The sequence below is a fragment of the Sturnira hondurensis genome, unplaced genomic scaffold (genome assembly GCF_014824575.4).
Source record: "Sturnira hondurensis isolate 20B ecotype Veracruz unplaced genomic scaffold, ASM1482457v3 Scaffold0018728, whole genome shotgun sequence".
Classification (NCBI taxonomy): Eukaryota; Metazoa; Chordata; class Mammalia; order Chiroptera; family Phyllostomidae; genus Sturnira; species Sturnira hondurensis.
In genome coordinates, this window is record NW_028091359.1 from 4033932 (window position 1) to 4053982 (window position 20051).

At 45.1% G+C, this 20051-nt stretch overlaps 1 protein-coding gene across 3 annotated transcripts; it reads right to left on the minus strand.

Annotated features, from left to right (window-relative positions):
* Window positions 1-57: 57 nt before the first annotated feature.
* On the minus strand, window positions 58-19076 carry GOSR2 (golgi SNAP receptor complex member 2). 3 transcript variants are annotated; one of them, XR_005069972.1, is made up of 7 exons: window positions 18972-19076; window positions 10917-10981; window positions 9368-9476; window positions 8408-8540; window positions 5951-6091; window positions 1421-2820; window positions 61-1381 (listed from the first exon to the last, which is right to left on the minus strand). XR_005069972.1 is itself a non-coding variant. In XM_037069846.1 (6 exons), exons 1-6 carry the CDS (start codon window positions 18998-19000, stop codon window positions 2659-2661), a joined length of 639 nt encoding a protein of 212 aa, XP_036925741.1. In that variant the 5' UTR covers window positions 19001-19076; the 3' UTR covers window positions 58-2658. The 3 variants fall into 3 exon arrangements, 1 of the variants encoding a protein (XP_036925741.1); XM_037069846.1 differs by having other exon boundaries at window positions 58-2820; XR_005069973.1 differs by lacking the exon at window positions 5951-6091.
* Window positions 19077-20051: the final 975 nt, after the last annotated feature.

Below are 20051 nucleotides of genomic sequence, written 5' to 3' on the forward strand. Positions count from 1 at the left end.
AAAAAGAGGGTTGTTAGTTTTAACAATGAATGCCAAATATCCTTACAAAACATAATATTCTAAATAAAATAAATCTCAACTTTATTCAACTGGTGTGTTTCCAAAACAATGGGTTCAAGTCCAGATTTGCAAATCAAACCCATTTTAGTCACCAGGGCAAAGGACTTGGGGAAAAACCCGGAAATGAAGCCTATACAAATCAAGACCCTCCTACTCACTCAGTCTTCAAGATTGGCGTTTCTTCAGGTGGTCACACAAATACATGCCACAGCAAGAAGATATTAACAAGTTCCTTGACAACCCAGCCATCTCAAGCCGCAAAAGGCAAACCTGTACCAACAGCCTGCACAAGGTCACAGAGGCTGTCAACTAGAGATCCTTGTACCAGCTCAATGTGATAATTCACCCCAGCTCCACTAGGAGGCGCTCCTTCCCTGGCCCAGGACTGTTCCCTCCACTCAGGGAACTGTGGAGACAGAGCACCCCGTGAGGCCAAAGTGGGTTTCTTACAGACACACCATGGCTGCTGTTTCTTAGCCCAGGACGGTAAAGAGCCACAAAATGCCTCCATAATTTTTATTACAAAGGAGGGAGAGTGGCTCTGAAGGAGGAGGAAGGCCTTACTCCTGGTTCATCAAGGCCAACAATGACTATAAAATGAGGAAATACAGTGGTGTGACCACAAATGGATGGATGTCACATCAGAATGGAAGGGAGTGGGGAGAGTTTTGGTTTCCCAGAGTTCAAGTCCAACTGGCTTAGCTGCTCCTTGTACACCTTCCTCCAAAGCACACATGGTCTGGCAAGATCTTCAAGGGGACAGGACAGCCAGGTCTGTGCAGTTTAAAACCCCATCTTATGGACTGCTAAAAGCCCTGTGCCAGGTCCCCAGGATGGCAGAGGTGGAGGGTGTGAGGGAAATTTCAAACTGCACCTCCCTAAAGTTAGATCTGGGTCTGAAGATGGCTCAACCCCCCCTCTCCACCCTCAGGCCACCATTTTCATTCTGTCAGGGTCCTCAGACCTTTTAGGAAGGGGTCACACATTCCCCTTTCCTTGGAAACCCAGGGCCCAGAGCAAGAGAGATTCCACCAAAAGTGTGAAATCCGGGACTATTAAGAAACATTTACCAAAAGGGGATCTATGTCACAGATGTGGCTGAGGAGACCCACACTGCTACAGAAACAGATGGGAGGTGAGTGAGGGAGGTGGAATGGAACACACAGAAAAGGGAAAGACGACAAAAGATAGTTCCATTGACAAGAAATAAAGACTGTCAGTGGAGCAAGACAAAGGTGGGGTAATACTGACCAGGTTTCCAGTTTTCCTGGGACATTCTGAGTGCTACTTTATGTCTTGCCATAAGGCTACTTACTGAGCACTGAGCTAGAAAGGCCTGTGATTGATAAAATACACTAACCAGGTCTTTCTGGTACTTTCAGCAATTAACCAAAATAGAGACTAGCTTTACAGGAATTGCACAATACACCAGATGGTGTACAGTCTTAATCCAGGGTTGGTCAGAGAAGGAAGAGGGCCCTGGGCCCTGGAAAGACAGTCTCACAAGGACATCAGAGACGGTTTTAGCGTGGCATCTGCCCACACTGGCTGGGCACAATCAGGGTTTGGCTGGCAGCTGCTAATGTATTTCAAGGGAAGGGAAGAAAGCCAAAGCATCAGAGATGCTAAAACTGGAAATGAGACTAAACTGACAGATCACTTTCCTTTGCTCACAGTACTAAGGGGCAAACGCCCAACAAAGCCTGGGCATGGGTGCCAGGGTCCAGTCTTGAAACTTTAAAAGCCAACCATTCTATTAACTACCAAAAAACCAAAAAATTGGTAACTAAGGTCTTTAGTCTCAAGACTGAACGCACCCAGAAAATGACGGTGGCCTCGCTCTGGAAAGAAGGGACACCCAACAGCTGCAACGTGGAAACTCGCTCGCCAGCAGCCGCAGCAGCAGCAGCAGCAGCAGCAATGCCTGTTTCCTCTCAGGAGCTGCTTCTGGGGAAGGGTGACGAGTATGGGCCATCAGTCATCTGCTTGTCATTTGAGGGTTGGGGGTGGGTGGCTAGGAGCAAGAGCATGTGAGTCCATTCACTATAATGGACACAGGGAAAGAAGACGCCTTTCCCCTCCTTTTCGTTTCTGCTCTAGCCTATTCATGAGGAGCCAGAAAGGCTGGATGATAACACAGTGTGGACAGTCCTGTCCACAAGGGTCACCATGAAAGCCGCCCAAGGGTGTGCACCAGCCATGTGGACAAAACCACCGAAACCATTCTTTTCCCTTCCCGCTTCATCCCTTACCCTTCCTTCACTTCCTCTCCCCGGGAGAGTGAGTGTGAGAGAGAACAGGTACTTCTTCCTCTGCCTACGCATCACGAGCTTGGCAGCACTAGCTTCCCCTCCAAGATGCCTCAGAAAACAGAGCAGGCTGGAAACTCCCCCTGGGTTAAAGTTCACAATGACTTCTCAGTGGTTTTCACAGTTAAGATGAACACACATTTTGAAACGTGGCCTCTGGGCCCCCCAACTGCCCTCCCGTACTCTCTCTCTCTCTCTCTCTCTCTCACACACACACACACACACACACACACACACACGCGCGCGCGCGCGAAGTGGGAACGCTGTGCAGCTGCCAGGCTTAGCTGACTCATGTCAAGTACTGCACCACGAGGAACATGACCACACAGGTGAGCAGCATCCCACCGATCATTAAGTACTTGTCCTGGAAAGCCCGCTTCTCGATGAGTCGCATCACTGTGTTGGACAAGCCCAGCATGTTGGCAATGTCTAGGATCCTCTTCTGAGTCCCCTGGGGCAGACAAGGAGAGAAAACAACAGAGATCAGCTCTCTCTGCCCAAGGCGGGTGGACATCATAATGAGACGGGGCGTGACCAACAACGGTCTCCTGGCCATGCCTGCAGCGTCCGCAGCGCAGCATCGACAAGAAACAGGCCACTCTCGTGTGGCCGGATGACTTTTGGTCAAGATACCAGAGCAACACCACGGGGAAAGGAAAGTCTCTCCCACAAATGTGCTGGAACACCTGGTTATATACTATGTATCACATATGCACGTATTTCTTGTATAAATCATATATATATTTATGTGTGTAAAAACTGATCCTTGATTCATACATACAAAATTAATTTGGATTACAGAATTAAACATGAAGACTAAAACTATAATAAGCCTTCTAGAAGCAAACGCAGACTACCTTAGAAGCAGAAAGAACGCTGGTGTCCATCAGCAGAGGACGGATGGACAACTACGATGCATCTGATGATGGGACACCACTCAGCAACACAAAGGACCTAACTGCTAACATGTAACACTGTGAGCAAGTGAGAAAAACACTCCTGAGAGAAAGAAGTCACACACAAGACAGTAACGTGAACACATTTATATGAAGTCCAGTAACAAGCAAAATTAATTCACGGTGAAATAAATCAGAACAGTGGCTGCCTGGGGGAGGGGCAGCCTGCCTTGGACAGGGCACCGGAGACTTTTAAGGGTGATAAAAAGGCCACGTCTTTTTAAAAAATATTTTATTTATTTTTAGAGAGAGGGGATGGGAAGGAGAAAGAGTGGGATAGAAACATCAATGTGTGGTTGCCTCTCATGTGTCCCCCACTGGGACCTGGCCTGCACCCCAGGCATGTGCCCTGACTGGGAATCGAACCAGCTACCCTTTGCTTCACAGGCCTGTGCTCAATCCACTGAGCTACATCAGCCAGGGCTAGGCCATGTCTTGATAGTGGTGTGAGTTACAAAGGTGCGGGATTTGTCAAAATTCAATAACTTGTACAAGTAAGATCTGTATACTTCCTCGTATGTGCACAACACCTCAATATAAATTCTGAGAGTATTTTGCACTAAGAATTAGCCTCTGCTCCACAGCTCCAAAATCCTTGCTGCTGTCAGACTTTTTGCCGAGCAGAAATCGGGGGACTCCGCTGAGCACAATGGGCGGGCAGTACCCAGGTTCTCGAGAAGGCTCGACACAGGCAAGATGGATCGACAGAAACACAACGGACAGACACCAACACAATCACCCAAAACCCTTTATATAAATGCCACCGCCCACCACACAAAAGGGTGTTTTACTCCTAAACCAACCACCCAAACCACTCAGCCCGATCTTCCTCTCCACTTTCTCTTTCATTTGGAAGCACATTCAAATTCTTACGAAGTAACAAATACAAATGAGTGCTGGGCAGACCCCGAGCTGCTTCTCCCGACATCACCAACTGTGTCTGTATGGATGGCATCCAACCCACTGCCCCATACCCATTTTTCAAATGAACCACACATTAACAAGCAACTGAGAGATGAGGCCAGAGGAGCGGGGATTTCACGAGGCACCATGGACAGGAACTTAAACCTACGTTCTGCCCAGACAATGACCCAACAGCCTCGCCAAAGAGAGATCTCACACGTCAAACTTCATTATCGCCAGAGAACAGAGACATGGTTTTGCCACAACGGCGATAGTAAATATTAGACTCTTGCTAAAGATTCTGCTCAGCTCTGAAAGTATAGGTTATTTCCTCATCATTTGAAGCTCAAGACTCAAGCTTCTAAAATCACCTAAAGATTACCATAAACTTTAAAAATACATATACATTTTGAACCACAAATCTCCCCAAACCACGGCCCAGCTCCTTTGTGTTCTCTCCCACGTTAATTTCAAATGGTTAAAGCGGAGGTTCTCTGCCAGGGGGGGGAGGGGAGGCAGGTGGAGGGAATCGAGCGGCAGGGGACAGGAAGTGGTGGGCACGCAGAGGAAATGGGATTGGAAAGCTCACAGCGCAGCCTCCGATGGCCAACCCAGCGCCCTGGCTCTTGCTTCTGGGGACAGTGAAGGGTGAGAGCTGCTTCCACTCCTCAGTGACTGCAGACTGCAGGAGAAAGCCAGTGTTTGCTTTCACAATAAGCAATAACCCCCAGGGGTCGATGTTAGTGAGACTCGGCGAGTCCCATCCTAAGAGGGTTTGACTGTTTTTCTGAGATATGAAAACAGGGCCAGCTGTCTTCTACACAGAGGGCGGGTTAACCAACACGTATCAGTTCAGATTACGGCAGGTGGCCGTGAGGCTGTTGGAGACCACACTGGAGACCATCCGGAGCACCACAGCCGTCGGCGGGAGGTTAAGTGTCACTCGCGGCTCGCCTGACCTTCTCCCTGACAAAGGTGGCAGAAATGTACCAAAGTCCTGCGGAGCTGACTGGCTTCAACATGATCCAACAAAAACTAAGATAAAGCTCACGCTTCCCAGTGACTGTTTCTCACAGCTCAGTGGCTGGCAGTGCTTCGTTCACAGGGAACCACACCCTGATAAAAGGCGCAGTCCACACCCCGTTATCCATCAGGGTTGATACAGGAAAAGGGCTGAGGCTGAAACATCACGACTGACATCAGAGTCTGTGTAATGTTTCTGCAAACTACTCCCTCGGGGTTAGTGTCTCGACCAATGGGCAGGGTTTCTAGCAATCCCTGGGGCTGAAGAGAGAGGGAGGAGCTGCTGGGGATCACCTGCACCTGCTCCAGAAGCTAGCTGCTGCCGAACACGCAAGGAAGCCCCACCAGAAAACACCTGAGAGTGGGTTCTAGACTAGAATTCCTTAGTCTACTGCTTCCTCTCACAGCTAAAGCAGTCACTTTCCTAGTCAATTCAGTAAACTGGGAAAGACCTGGATACCAAAGGATGCCACACTACCATTCGTTGCAAGCAACAGGAATACATTATAGCAAAGGGAATTTGGTTCCTTTTGGACTCATTATAATTCAATGCCGAAGGATCCCAAAGGAAAGGGCTCTGACTCATCACCACAGCATCGCAATTTGCGGACATGTAATCAAAATGTAAATGCAGACACCAAACTGTTGGATGAGGCCAAAACAGGAGTCCTTCTCCCTGTCCCCCATAATGGCCCCCACCTTCAAGGTCATTCTCTGGGCCCTCAGTCCCTCCAGAATACTGTGCCCGCCTCCAATGAGGTCATCCATGCCGTGGTGAATTTTCTGGAGGGAGGAGTTAAACTGCAGTGATTCGTCCATTGGTATGGCAGTGTCAGAGTCCTGTGAAAGAAACGCAGGCACTTGATTAACTTTGCTGGGTGACCAGCTCCGACAGTCCCACCACGTCTGACTGCTCTGCCGTTTGGCCAAGGCCAAGTCAGAGGAACAGCCAGAGGGAACAGTGCAAGAATCAGAGGAACCTAACGGAGAAGAAAAGGCAAACCAAAGATCTAGGGTGGCCTCCGTCCACTTTCCTCAGACTTCCACTACACCAGTCTTGCTGACGCCTGCCTCTTATCAGTACCCCCAGTTAGGAAAAGCTCTATTCCTTCAAGACCTCCATGGGCTTCTCTCGAAGGCTCTCTCCAACTATTCACTGCCCTAGCTTATTCCAAATGTTTCTTGACTTGGCTTCCCCTTAATACAGGATTGAATGTTTGCTTTTATTCTTTAGCTATTTTATCTATAGCTTATCCCTCTGATTAGACTGAGACTGACGACGGACAGAAGAGACTGTGCATTCTACCGACGGTCGAATGGTGTTCAGACGGGACTATTCTCCTGAGCAGGCAGGAAAGACCAGCACAAAAAGGGAGAGAGACAAAAGCTAGTAGCGATCAAGCACTTTGTGCTTCGCATTCTCATTACCCTAAGCTCACTTAATCCTCATCTAACCTCCTGAGGTAGTTAACGCATTATCCCTATTTTAGAGAGCAGGAAACTGCAGCCCAGACAGGTGGAATAACTTGTTCCAGGTCTCAGAGAGCCGGGAAGGAGTCCCGCAGGGCACGGATCCCAGCACTGAGTGCGGAGGCTGCTCTCCATCACCCGAAGGGAGGAGCATCAGGACCGAGCCTAAGCGCTAACTTCGTGCTGAAAGTGAACTGTACCGAGAAGCCAGTCCTGACCAGCCCTAATCCTGTTCTCTCTCTGCCTCCTGATGATAATCCCATACTCTTCTGCCCACCACGGCTGTCTTCACCCCTTTTAATCATCAGAAAGAGGTTAAACCATATTTTTGGATGCTTAAGTTAAAAATCATTTTTCATGCACACATTTCCAATCCCCCTTGCTAACAACACAGGAGTTTCTCACACACTTTGTTCTCAGCACCTTAAAAAGTGTTCTACATACAGCTAATGCTCAGTGGGTCAAAAGACTATAGTATGTGAATTGTTAGGCAAGCATTTATTGAATGCCTTTTCCCATACAAATCTTCCTTCCTTTCCCACTTGAAAGGGTACAGCTGATGAGCCACTGTCTCTCAGAAAAATGTTTGATAATGCACATGACAGAATAACCAGGAAGTAGTTCATTCAGCAAGGGGGTTTTTATTAAGGGCCCAATGAATGCACATCACACCAGGCCGGTAAGACACAAAGTAATTCTGAGCTATCATCCCCAACCCAAACGCCTAGAAATCAAAAGCCCACACAACCTCTTACAGGGTGTTGTCCAGTCCATTACTTTTGAAAGTTTGCTACGTGTACAACTGTACCACCAACCCGTCTGCACCACGGTTTTGAGTTGTTACCTGACTACTCACTCTAGAGAAACTGACACTACAGAGGCAGGTTCTGAAACACTCGGTGACATTTACTGCAAGTATGGACACAGCAAAGAGAGTTAAACACCTGCAAAGTGGGAACTGACTTGAATTCTGATGGCAAGCTAGGAAAGCTATGACTTCTTTAGAAAATAAACTTCTCCATTAAAAAAAACCACACCCAATATATGCTGCAGAACACGAAAAAGGCCAGTATGCTCTATAGCCATGTGCTGAAAAGGATCCTACTGAGACCGAAGGGCAGGGCCAATGGTGTTCTATAAAAGCAAACATATGAACCAAAACAGGCCACTTCAAACAGGCCCAGGTCCAACCATCCATTTAAAACAAAGTATCTGTTAACAAATTCCTCCCAGATTGCTGCCCACCCAGACTAGGAACAAAAACATTTTAATGCACCTGACACTGGAACCACACACTCGCAGCACACCGGCAACTGCCGGAAGGCAGCTTTGAAATGTGGCCCCACTGAACATGGTCTGAGTCCTAATCATCTGTCCCTATTTGATCAGAAAAACGCTTCCACCTCATCAGCCATGACCTCTCTGCATCAGACCAGTCGAACCAGGTAATTTTCACCTCTGTCCAGTCCCTCACATTAACTGCTTCCTCTTTAGGTTTCCGTGTTAGAAAGAGATTCCCTGTCTAGGTAGAGTCTGTGGCAATGCACAAAGTCAACTGTCACTTCCAGTTGGTCTCCTCATCAGTCTGCTTCAGACACCACCTAAAAGGGCGAAGCCCGGAGACCTGAGCTCCAGCTGCAACACGCTGTCAAGTACCTGCAGACCCCACCCCGGCGCCTGGCTTACGTTGGCGGTGAAGGTGCGAGACAGAAGCTCCTCTCGCTGCTTCTCCTGCTCCTCCCTGGCATGTCGCCGATGCTGGAAGTTTCTGAGAGCAGTCTGCAGATGCTGGACATCATATTTTAACTGCTCAACACGACTGGAATTAATAGAGAGAGAAAGTATATTCCAGGAACCCAGGGTGGCACAATTCAAGGTCACCAGGCTTTGTAGTGAGGAGGGAAGACATTTCCTTACTTCTTTCTATACCACTCCATGCTATCCCCCCAACTCCAATGATCTGATTTTGATCAATGATGTTGAAAATAAAGAAGTAGCTTGTGGTTAAAGTAGGGTTGTAGCACACAAGATTCCAGCAGCTTTACTTAAATACCTGCTGGTCTGATTCTGGATGCATGACAGGGAACAGGTGACAGGAAACTGGCTTGATGACCTTTTCCTGACCCTCTGTGGATTATATCACTCTCCTGGAAGAAGCCCAAGGGCATCTTTGGAGTAAAGCATCAACATCGTTTCATGAAACTTTTGGGAGCAGGGCCTAGCAAGGAGGTGGTGAGAGCAGTTTCATTTTAACTTCACGGGGGGACTATCAAACATTAGATCGGTATTTCATGATAATTAGACTGATTGAAGTGATTAAGAGCAAGATTCATTTCCACCCAAGAATGTAGTGGGAGCCACAGGGTAAACTCCTGGCGGCATTAGGCTTTAAGTGGCCATGGGTCTGGACAGAAAAACAGTACTGGAGGCAAAATTTCAAAATGACACCCACAAGGTAAGGGGACACAAAGCTTCCAAGCCACTAAGGTCACAGAATGTTTATTTTGAGAGAGTATCACGCAAATAGAATTGTACCCTCTGCGGGGACTTTATCTTTGCATAATCCCCATTTTCAATGTGTCATTGATTTTCAGGCTATCCAACAGCCTCTCCTGGGAGAAAGGCCTGAGGTGCTAGAGCACTCACAGCTTGGCGTTTGGTCTTTTGTTGGGGGGCTCCTTGCTGGACAGAATCTCCAGGCGTTCTAGCTGGCTGAATATCCGGTCTATGCTCGCTTGGATTTCATTTTCTACTACTGCACAAAAGAGAAAAAACAATAATTGCTGGAAAAGAAACGGTGAACTTAAATTAGAATGGTAAATCAAACATATCTTTTTTCCATATCCAACAGATTAAAAAATATGTATTTCAAAGGGAGAAAAATGCATGTACTATTGAGTAATGGAAAAAGTTGAAGTTATACTGAGTCTGTAAATGTTTCAAATATGTATAAATATCTGTTAATGCCATAACAATGCCAATTTTTTAAAAAGCTGAGGGCACATCTGTAGAAATAAATTTCCTGCCTTTAGAAAATAAAATGAGCATTTAAAGGTTGTCCAAATAAAATTTTAAGCAAAAAGCATTATTTTCTGATACAGAATGAGGTCTCTTTTCCTTTGAGATTATTCTCAGATGTAGATTATGAATATCTAGTAAAAAGACAGCCAACTGAATTCCCTACAGTAATGAGGTTTAAAAAAAGTGCGTGGGGGAAGATTAGTAATTGAAACGTAGAGAAGAGTTCCCTTAAGGCTTTCCACTAGAATGGGAGGGCTGATGCTGGAGTCCCCAAAATAGACCAAGTATCAGTAGGAAAGGCCCAGGAAAGACTCCGCAGAGGTAAAGATATGATAAACACAGTCATCTTCCTTATCCCTTGTGATAAGCTGTCCAAATGACCTCTTTTCCATTTCTAATCACGTAACAATGAGACTGCTGGGAAGGCGAACAAAGTCAACGGACAGAAACCAAACTGTGCACAAAGGCATCCAGACTGCTTCTTGCCCCCGAAAGACATGACAGTAATGTCATCTTTGTAGGTGAGCTAACAAATCCAGATTAGAACAAAGCAGGGCACAGACCCAAGAGAAGAGATGCTTTTTGAAGCTGCAGAAAGGAGAGAGGAGGAATGGGCATGGCAAGAGCCAAGCAGCGAACTCCTGCACCGTGCGGGGAGCCAGCAGTGTCTGCATGACCAGCTCAGAAAAAGGACCTTTTCTTATGATAGGAAAAAACCTAAAAAACACAAAGCAGCTCTCTTCTAGAAAGAAAACGGGGTGTGGGAACTAAACTAATTAATATTGCTACTCATTTCTAACTAATCCTCCTAAAAAGCTGCAGTACTCAGCTCAGAAGAAACGGCCGACTCCAGTTTAGCATGTCTGACTTTTTACGGAGCACATTCCTCTAAGGACTGGGTAATTAGATTAAGACAGATGGAGGAAAAGACTTCCACTCCCACAGGGCCATGTCAGGTTGAGTGGAGGGGTAATGGAGGACGAGACTCCCGGATTCCAAAGGGCACAATCAGGGAAATCAGCGAGTGTGCGACAGGGTTTTCTGCGCCCTAACAACAGAACTCACTCCTCGCTGAATCATTAAGCCCCTGAGGCAGAAATGCACTCAGGAAACCCAGCCCATTAGCACCGTGTCATCAGAGAAAGGACTCTGGTCTCCGTAGTTAATTACTCACAGTGCACAGACTGCTTGTCTGCGGACTCCAGGCGTCCCATGTGAGACTGGATCTGGTGGACCTGCCTATCAAAGGAAGAGGGAGGAAATGAGTGAGACAGGAGCAATCAACAGTGTTTCAGTCGGGAAAAGACAATGTAACAGATTTAAACTGACAGCACCACCAGACTGTAAAATTTGTATGTGGCATTTTATGCCAAATATTTTGGCATGGTTTATAATATCTTAACATTAATATTAACAATAATATTGATAGGCAGCATTTACTGAGTGCTTACCACATGTGAGACATTCTGCAAAGTCAATAACCCTATGAGTAAAGTATTATCATTCTCATTTTATAAATAAGTCCAGAAAGGTTATGTGACTTTTTCAAGGTCACATAGCAAGTGATAAACCTGGATGTGGACCCAGCCAATCCCACTCTCTGCTGTTTGACCCAATGTGCTGAGCACTGGTCTGTACTAGGGAGAGTCAAAGGGCGAGAGAGATGGAATCCTTGTCCTTGAGAAACAATATAATTAGGAACGACAGGCCAAATGGACAAGAAAAGTCCCAAAAAGACTTAAGAGGAAACTAACACAGGCATATGCAAACAAGTAAAGAGCTCAGGAGCCAAGCACAGCAGTGCCAAGCAAAGACAAGTGAACGAAAGGACTGGGGCCAAGAAAGAGTTAAATCGGAGAGGTTTTGCAGGTGATGGGAGTTCTGAACATCATTTTGAAGGGAGGTATGATTTGGTGAAGGAAGATATGAAGAAAATGATATGCAAAGAGGCAGGCAAGGCAAGACATGTGAAGCACAAGCAGGCTTGTCTGCTTGGAAGAGTCGGGGTCAGAAGGGAGAGAGGGGTGAGGTGATTAGTGGACCATCAGAAGAAGGTACTCAAAGAAAGGGATCTTTTCTTTCATCTTTCCCTGCCAATACAAAGCAACTGCCATCTCGTTTGGAAAGAACACTGTGCCTTGGGCATCTGGCATGGTCCCCGACATCAGGCTCCAGAGCACTCTCTGGGGGCTTCCCAAGGCTTGGCCAAGGTCACCCTCAAGAACCCTTCCCAGTGTCCCTGGGATCAGTCCTTGGAATCACTTACGCCACCCCCAACAACCATCCCCTGGTGCTTACAGTCTATTGAAGGGCCTGCTGAGCTCTTGTACCATCCCCAAATCTTGGGGGAAAGGTCAGCAATCATCTTTCACCACGAGTACCACAAACTGTGACCCCAAGTGTACCAACACAAGCCAGGAACCCAAATCTGGTTTTCTTTGGTCTTTTCCAGGGCTTCCCTGTAACCTCTGAACAGGACCCATGGCACCAGAAGCCAGGCCAGCCTTCTAATTACCCCCAGAGTGCTCGGGGGCAAGACCCACATGCCCTGGGAATCACTACTAGAGGCAACTAGAAATCTACTACAAGAGTCTGAGAGACCAGACTGATACTTCAGTAAAGTAAGCCCGGACATTTTTGAATGGGGCACGTGGAGACATGGAGGCAAATGCAGGAATTCAGGTTGAAGTGATGAACAGCTGGATCAGGGTTAACAGTGGAAATACCTACAGGGGACTGGATGGTCATGCCAGTTGGAGAGAGAATTGGGGCTTTATGGAAGGCCTGGATGTGGGCAGTGAGGGAAATTTCCAATGGTAGCCTAATAGAGCAAATCTGAAAATTGGTGCATCACTGACAGGAACAGGAACAATGTGATATCATATGTCACCCATTAGATTAGCAAATATTTTAAAGTCTGAACACTGCTGATAAGGACATGGGGAAACTAGAACTCTCATACATGGCTGGTAGGACTATAAACTGGAAGAAACACTTTTAACAGCCTTTTGACAATACCTGATAGAGTCAAATACGTGTATATCCTCTAGCCCAGCATTCTACTTCTAGGAATGTGGCCTCGAAAGGGGAGAGAATGGGTGTGGGATTCAGCTCTTTTGTCTTTAAATCTCTGACCTGGAGCACATGTATTAAATGAGTCCTAACATGTCACATTAGCCTCTATTTTTATGTCTGAAATATTTCATAGATAAAATAACTCTAAGAGTCTTTTCCCAGATGTTAAGAGTCAATGGTTTAACAAGGATCATTTATTTTCTCGCTCAGCCATTCATTCATTCATTCATTCACTCACTCACTCACTCAACAAGTCAGTGGTATATACAGTCACGAGTGGGAAATAAAACCACAGGTGTGCCTACAGCGGGAAAGGAGCAATACACTGAGGACACCACAGTAAGTTTATGTCGATTTCAAGAGGCATTTGATCATTTCTCACGATATCTTATGGTGAACATGGTTTGGTGACATCAGGTGACAATCAGACCGAGGGACTGATTTCCAGTGTTCTACCACAGCACTGCCTTTGGTTCTGTTTCATTCAACATTGAAAAGGAGTCAACTTATGTTTATGAAATTTGCACATGACTTTGTGCCAGGATAAGGGGTTAGCATAATGTACAACAAAACAAACATTAACGTTTTCCATTTAGACTAAAATAGGGATTAAAAAGTATTCTGACTTTAAGTTGTTTTTGTTTTTTTTTTAAGTCAAACAGACACTATAGAATGACATTCAATTCTGGGAGCCATCTGATAAAGACATCCTATCAATTAACCGTTTCCCCCAATGGCAGCTGAAAGGCATGAGTGGGGAAGCCTTTAGAAATCAAGTCATGAAGGGAAATGGTCAAAATAGCTAGTGACGATAAGCTTCTTGGAAAAGAGAAAATAAAAGAAAGATGGAGCAGCTGCTGCTGTTCAGACCATCTAGAGCTGACCTACAGGAAGCGGAATAGGCTTGCTCTCTGTTGCTTCGAGGTAAGGGAGGACTGGGACTAAAGGGACACATTTCAAGATGACAGATTTCAGGGTAACACAAGAAAAAAAACCCGAAAAGAATTATGAACTACATCGTCAAGAAAAGGAAAGAAAGAGCCCCTGCAGGTTTAAACACAAAGGGTGACCAGAGTGAGGTGGAATGAGAGATCTCCCCAGTCCCTTTCAATTCTTAAATTCTATGGGACAGTGGCAGAGATGAGGCCAACACCCACAAAACCCTGTAACACTCTTCAGCTGACTTTTACCATTTCCTAAGCTAAAAAGGATAACCTTGAAGAGGCTGCAGGGAGCCCTGGCTGGTGTAGCTGAGTAGATTGAATGCCAGCCTGCGAATCAAAAAGTTGCCGGTTGGATTCCCAGGCAGGGCATATGCCTGGGTTGTGGGCCAGGTCCCCAGTTGGGGGCATGTGAGAGGCAACTACACATTGATGTTTCTCTCCCTCTTTCTAAAAGTAAATAAATTTTTTTTAAAGTAGTGGGGAAACACAACTGATTTTTTTCTCATCCAATCTTTTTGCTTCTAACGAACTAAAAAAAAAAAAAGCCAATAAATCGATTCCAATCTCTGCATTTCACGCCTGAGAGCAAAACAACAAAGCAAGTATGCATGGCATGGTGGGAACTACTATGTGCCAAGTGGAAAATCTGTTTTAAACTGAACTGGGGGTTCAGACAACACACTCGAAGCCAGTAAGGAACAGATGCTACACTGATGGACACCAGAACTGTGGACACCAGGAACCAGAGCCCTCACCCTGTCTAGCACAGGGTCTGTGGTGGGCTTGGGTGATAACATAACTAAGCAGAGACACAGGAGCAGGTAAGCAAGGGTCACTATTGCTGATTTTTAAAAAAGGGTCAGTGAAAAATACCGGAAGCATTTTAAACAGAATTTCTTTGTAAAGTCTATCCATGCTATCTCTGACTACCACAAGAAAGAAACAAGGTTTTAGAGTTAAAAGACCTGGCCCTGGCTGGTGTAGCTCAGTGGATTGAGCACAGGCCTGCGAAGCAGAGGATCGAGGTTCGATTCCCAGTCAGGGCACATGCCTGGGTTGCAGGCCTGTTCCCAGCAGGGGACTCACAAGAGGTAACCATACATTGATATTTCTCTCCCTCTCTCCTTTCCTTCCTCTCTAAAAATAAATAAATAAATAAATAAATGGGGAGAAAAGATCTGGTTGAAGTTCTAGTTCCACTATGCACTGGCTGAAGGACACTGAACAAGTCATATTAACTCTTTTATGCTTCAGTTCCCTCAACTGTAAAATAGGGATACTAATAACCACAATTCCTTTCAGGGTGGTAGATCCCAATGCAACATGAAAATGCTATGTAACCTATGCAGCATCGTAAGAGTCTGTTGTACTAACTTTACTTAAAAGTAGTAAAACCATCTGGTCATTTTTACTTCACCCACTTTACTTCTACTATACAGTATTTAGCCTCTCATCAGAGGGCAAAATAAAAAGTAAAAAAAAGAAAAACTGGTCTTGACATAAGGAAAAGTTCTTAAACCCAGCTGCTCATCAAAATCACTGGAAGAACTTGCTAAAAAAATAGAGCTTCCTAAACTCACACACACACACACACACAAAATCCAATTTAAAAATGGGCAAAGGACCAAATAGACACTTCTCAGGACATACAAATGGCCAATAAACATACGAAAAGATGCTCAACGTCACTAATCATGAGAGAAATGCAGACTAAAACCACAATGAGATGTCACTTCATACCTGTCAGAATGGCTATCACCAATAAACCAACAAACAGTAAGTGTTGGCTGAGGATGTAGAGAAAAGGAACCCTTGTGCACTGTCTGTAGGAATGCAGACTGGTGTAACCACTGTGGAGAGCAGTATGGAGTTACCTCAAAACATCAGAACTGGAACTGCCTTAGGACCCACTGACTCCACTTCTGGGAACACACCCAAAGATACCTGAAATACTAATTCGAAAGAATGTGCGCACCCCAGGGTTCACTGCGGCATTATTTACAATCACCAAGATATGAAAGCAGCCCAACTGCCCATCAAAAGATGAGTGGATGAAAACCAACCAACCAACGTGTGGTACATTTACACAATGCAACACTACCTGGCTGTAAAAAAGGGAAGCCTCAGCCTTTACAGCAGCATGTACCATGTGATTTCACCCATATGTGGAATATAATGAACAAAATAAGGCAGCAAACAAAACAGAGGCAGACTCATAGATAGAGAAAAAAATAGAGCTTCTTGTATTCCAAACCTGTCATATAAGAACATTTCTGAATCAGAATTTCTAGGGCTACAGAGGGACAAATGGGGCACCCTTCCAACACTGGGATATCAAAAAACAGAAGCCTGGCCATTGGCTCCTCTTTAAAGTTCATCCTAACACATTAAGTATAAAATGTATATTTTGCTTTTCGTTTTCTTTTCCATTCATTGTTCAGGCAGTTCAGGAGTTTTTAAGATACATAACTCAAAAATGTTTATCTAATTCCAGTGTACTTTCAAGAACATGGCAAGAGATAACCACAATTTGGGTTCAAAGTTCCAGTACAATCAATATGTTGTTACTGTTGCGTCAGTTCAGCTACGATCATAAATTTCTGCAACTGCAGAAGTTAATTTCTGATGCTTGCAGGACTCTGCATGTTTCCTTTTAAAGACACTCAATCACCAGTGTTATGGAGCTGAAAGGAGCCTTACAGTTTAACCAGCCCAAAACTTATCATTTTATAGATGAGGAAAAATAAGGCAGAGACCTAGAGCCAGAACTACCACCGGTTTAGTACTTGAGGAGAAAGGCAGATTAGAATATACCGCAGCATGAAAAACGGGAAACCCCTCGAGGCAGGGCTGCACTGCCAGAACTGAGAATGGTGCTGAACACACAGCAGTACTGAATGGATGAGTGACTGCACTGTAGGGGACTTATCGGTGATTTGCCAAATCTGGCCCACTGCGTGATTTTGTAAATAAAATTTCATTGGAATACCGCCACATCCATTTGTTTATATATTGTTTATGTCTGCTTTCATGCTGTAACAGCAGGGTTGAGTAGCTGCCTCAGAGACTCTATGGCTTGCAAAGTGTGAAATATTTACTATCTCGCCGTTGATAGTAAGTATTTACTATCTCTGAGAAATTGGTGGGCTCTGTCATAAAGTATAATGGTAGATTGTTGGAAGACCTGCAGAGGTAAGTACTTCATCCACACTCCACAATCTCGTTACTCATGGGTCTAACTGTTTAAGTCCCTTATAATTTTTATATAAAATAAGGTTCTCCAGTATAAGAGCAAATTCTGTCATTTTAATACCATTACAAAGTAGGCTATGTATTTTTACCCACTCAAACCAAACAATCACTAAAGTAAAAAGAAACCAAAACTCTCGGGAAATGAAAGAGTAAGAGGATCACCATCCTTACTCCTAATGCTCTAAAGCATTTCTTTTGTTGTGAATTCATTAAGGAGGCAAGTCCCTATTTTATTTCATTTGCAGACCCAAGGTATGTGGTTTTATTTTCATCACAACAGAACTATAGCATAAATATGAAAGTTGTTAAAATAGGACTGCTATAGATACATACTCCAAATAAAATGAAAACAGGGACTCAAACAAGTTTACACCAATGTTCATATTAGCATTATTCATAATAGCCAAGAGGAAGAAACAACCCAAGCATCCATCGGCAGATGAACAGATAACAAAGTATGGGTTGTGTACAAACGCAGGAATATTATTCAACCATAAAAAGGGGTGATATTATGATATAGGCTACAACAAAGATGAACTGAACTTTGAAAACATGTTAAGTGAGCCTTGTCTGGTGTGGCTCAGTTGGTTGGAGCATTATCCCATTACACAAGGGTTGTGGGTTCGATTTCTGGTCAAGGCACATGCCTAGGATGTGGGTGTGATCTCCAGTCCAAATGCACATGATCCCTGGTCTGAGCACATACAGGAGGCAACTGGTCAGTGTTTCTCTCCCTCCCTTTCTCTCTAAAAGCAATGGGGGAAAAAAATAGTCCTCAGGTGAGGAAGGGCAGACAGAAAGAAAATATGTTAAGTGAAATAAGCCAAACACAAAAGGACATATACTGTATGATTCCACTTATATGAGATACCTAGAACAGGTAGATTCAGAGACAGAAATTAGAACAGAGGTAACCAGGAGCTTGGGGAAGGAGGAATGGGAGAGTGCTGTCTAAGGGGAACACCGGGTTTGTTTGAGCTGATGAAAAAGTTCTGGAAATGAATAGCTGGTTACACAACACTGTGAATGTACTTAATGTCACTGATTCGTACACATAGAAATGATTATTGTAGTTTTATGTTATGTATATTTTACCACAATAAAAACGAAATAAATCACATAACTTCTTTCTAAAATAACAAGATAGGAATGGTCCCTATTAACATAATCAACTACATATCTCAGCAAATTCCAAAAATGCAGGACAATATTAATAAAGGATACTACCAAGGAACTTAAATTGGGAAGCTAAATCAAAATTTGATCTTAATGGTAATCTGTAACTAGATAGGAATAACAAGTAGTGCTTATACAGCAAATTCTTTGTACCATAAAAATATGGTCTTTAGCATAAAGTAAATCAGAATAAGACAGACATTACAATGTAGCATCAAGATTAGTGTCAATCAAGACTGGAGACCGACATCGTTCAGGAACTGCGAGCTATAATGAAACTTATTCTGACATCAGCCCAGTGATGGATCCTTCTAAATTGCTTAAACTGATCCAGTTTGTACTACTTATTTTACCCTCAACGCTACCCTTCTACACTTTAGCTCTTTTTTCGTACTTTGCCTAACTCTCCAACTAAACGGCAAACTCCTCTGTGGGCCCAGTGTCTCTCCATGAGCTCTACCAACCCCGAGGTCTAAGTTGGCAGGTGCGAGACAAAGTATAACCTGTAGGTGCGACTTCACCTAGTCTACCCAGCAGGTAGCCACGGCCTCGGAGATCCCAGGAGCCATCTAACATAATGTCTCAGGTCCCAGGCCAGACTTTGCGTTCGCCACCGAGCTGGGCATCCCGCCTACAACAGAGTACTTCTGAACTGCTCCCAGCGGAGTTCCGGCGGAAGAACTCGGCCTCCACCAAGGTTGAAGCCCCAGGCCCCAGCCTGAGAGGCCGGCCTCTCCCAGCCTAGCTTCGCCCCACCACCCGTGCCCCGACGCGGCCCTCACTTGTGAGTTTGCTGGTACAGCTGTTCCATGTCGCGGGCCCTGCAGGGTCCGGCCCCAGCTTCCTCCGAACACGTCCTCACAGCGCTCCTTCCGGCTTTCGGCTTCCGGTTTTAGGACCCTCTCTACTTAACCGGCCAGAGCTGTCCCCCGCATGCCTTACTGGTGGTGGTGGTTACAAGAAAAGGAAGGGGAACGAGAAAAGAGGCCAGGAGAAAAGGTTAAATGTAGTCAGAGGCTCGGCCTTAAATAGGGGACGAGGAGGTATGGATTTCGCGGGAGACTGTGTTCAGCACCGAGTCAGGCACTGACAGGGGCAGTCTCAGGGTACTGACGTGAGGTCCTCAGACCAAGGTTGAAAGCGAATGGGTGGGTATCTGCTCTTCCCTTCTGAAGGGTAGGGAGAGGTTCTGCTAGGTTTCGAATGAAACCATTTAATTGTGGATCTGGAGAGTTAGCTCTTCACCGGAGTTTCTGGCACAAGCTTCTGCTATCTCAAATTTGTCTGCTCACTTGACCGCCCATTTACCCCACTTCCACACTATTTATCCATCCAGTGAACCCATATTGAATGAATGGTTACTGTGTCTTGTACGCTGTAGGAGAAAATCAGGTTTTTCCTGCCCTCAAAGAAGTCGAAGTCTAGGAAAGGATATAAATTATGTACACAAATAGATGTCTACAAGGCGGAAAGTCCAAATACATTGAACTGAGCTGGGATTGGCTCTGGCAGTAAATTCAAGGAAGAATTAATGTAGGAGGTGGCATTGGAAATAGAACTTGAAGGGTTTGGACACTTTGGCCTCGCCACGTAGGCCTAACCCGTTTCCATCCCACTAGGCTTATCGGTGGTTCCTCCCAAGGGAGGGGACGTTCCTCTTCCTTTGACAAGTCGGTGCTACTATTTTCCTGTATCCTGGATCCCACCCACTTTTGTGTCTCGAGAGACTGTCTATCCATGTACATTCTTTCCCTAACATTATTTTTCCATTTATTCTAATATTTATTTATTAATGAGCACATACTATTACAAGGCCTGGATATTAGGTGTAGGAATACTAGTGAGACCCAGCCTTCAAATCT